Source organism: Pyxicephalus adspersus, chromosome 11 (genome assembly GCF_032062135.1).
Source record: "Pyxicephalus adspersus chromosome 11, UCB_Pads_2.0, whole genome shotgun sequence".
In the NCBI taxonomy this organism is placed as follows: domain Eukaryota; kingdom Metazoa; phylum Chordata; class Amphibia; order Anura; family Pyxicephalidae; genus Pyxicephalus; species Pyxicephalus adspersus.
In genome coordinates this window covers 3,707,843-3,708,741 of record NC_092868.1, presented here as the reverse complement: position 1 = coordinate 3,708,741, position 899 = coordinate 3,707,843, and the positions used below count along the sequence as shown (strand labels likewise).

At 45.2% G+C, this 899-nt stretch overlaps 1 protein-coding gene across 1 annotated transcript in view; it reads left to right on the top strand.

Moving 5' to 3' along the window:
• Positions 1-763, top strand: part of CELA2A (chymotrypsin like elastase 2A) — a 5,432-nt gene extending 4,669 nt beyond the window's left edge. The window contains exon 8 of the mRNA XM_072425957.1: positions 575-763. Coding sequence (XP_072282058.1) covers positions 575-592 — 18 coding nt within the window. The 3' untranslated portion in view covers positions 593-763. The remainder of the gene's footprint in view (positions 1-574) is intronic.
• Positions 764-899: the final 136 nt, after the last annotated feature.

Genomic DNA, 899 nt, shown 5'->3' with positions numbered 1-899 from the left:
AAGAGGCTCCTGGGAGATGTAGTTCTGGGGGTGAAGAGGCTCCTGGGAGATGTAGTTCTGGGGAACACAGACTCCTGGGAGCAGAGCCGGAAATCTCACAAGGCCACCTAGGCAGAAAAAAGGTGAAAGTTATTATACTAATGTGACATAAGGTGCAGAGATCCTTGCGGGGTGACATTTGTAATATCATAAGAATCACGTCTTCCTCTGTCTCTCTCTCTTTACCTCCTCTCCATTTATCCTCTTCCTCATTCACCCTTCCTTTATATCTCTACTTCCCCTCTCTCCTTCTCTCACACTTTCTTTTCTATCCCCTCTCTCCCATCCCTACATCCCCTTCCTTCCCCCTTTTCCTCTCATCTCCTCTAGTTTTTCCCTCTCCCATCTACCTCCTTGTGAAGAGGCTCCTGGGAGATGTAGTTCTGGGGTGAAGAGGCTCCTGGGAGATGTAGTTCTGGGGTGAAGAGGCTCCTGGGAGATGTAGTTCTGGAGAATGTGTTAAAGTTGTACAGAAATGATGAATTAATAAAAGGAACGTAACAGTGCCTAATAAATGTTCTCCTTCTTATTTCAGACCATCGCAGCCAACTAAGCCTCCCGGCTCTGCATTCACCCGGTCACTTCACATAGAGCTTCTGCATTCACCTTCTGATTATTGAGGATTCTCAGCCTGTTCTGTGTTAATAAAGTTATTTTCTGTTATAAGATGCTGTTTGATTTCTGATGCAGAAGACCAATAAAACCAAAAGCATAATAACCCCGACTGTGATCTATGGGAATGTCTGCTGAATCACTAACATGTCCCACCGGGGTCACACACTATTATTATACATTTATATAGCTCTGACATATACCGCAGTGCTGTACAGAGAACACTGAGCCAGTCCCATCAGTCTCTG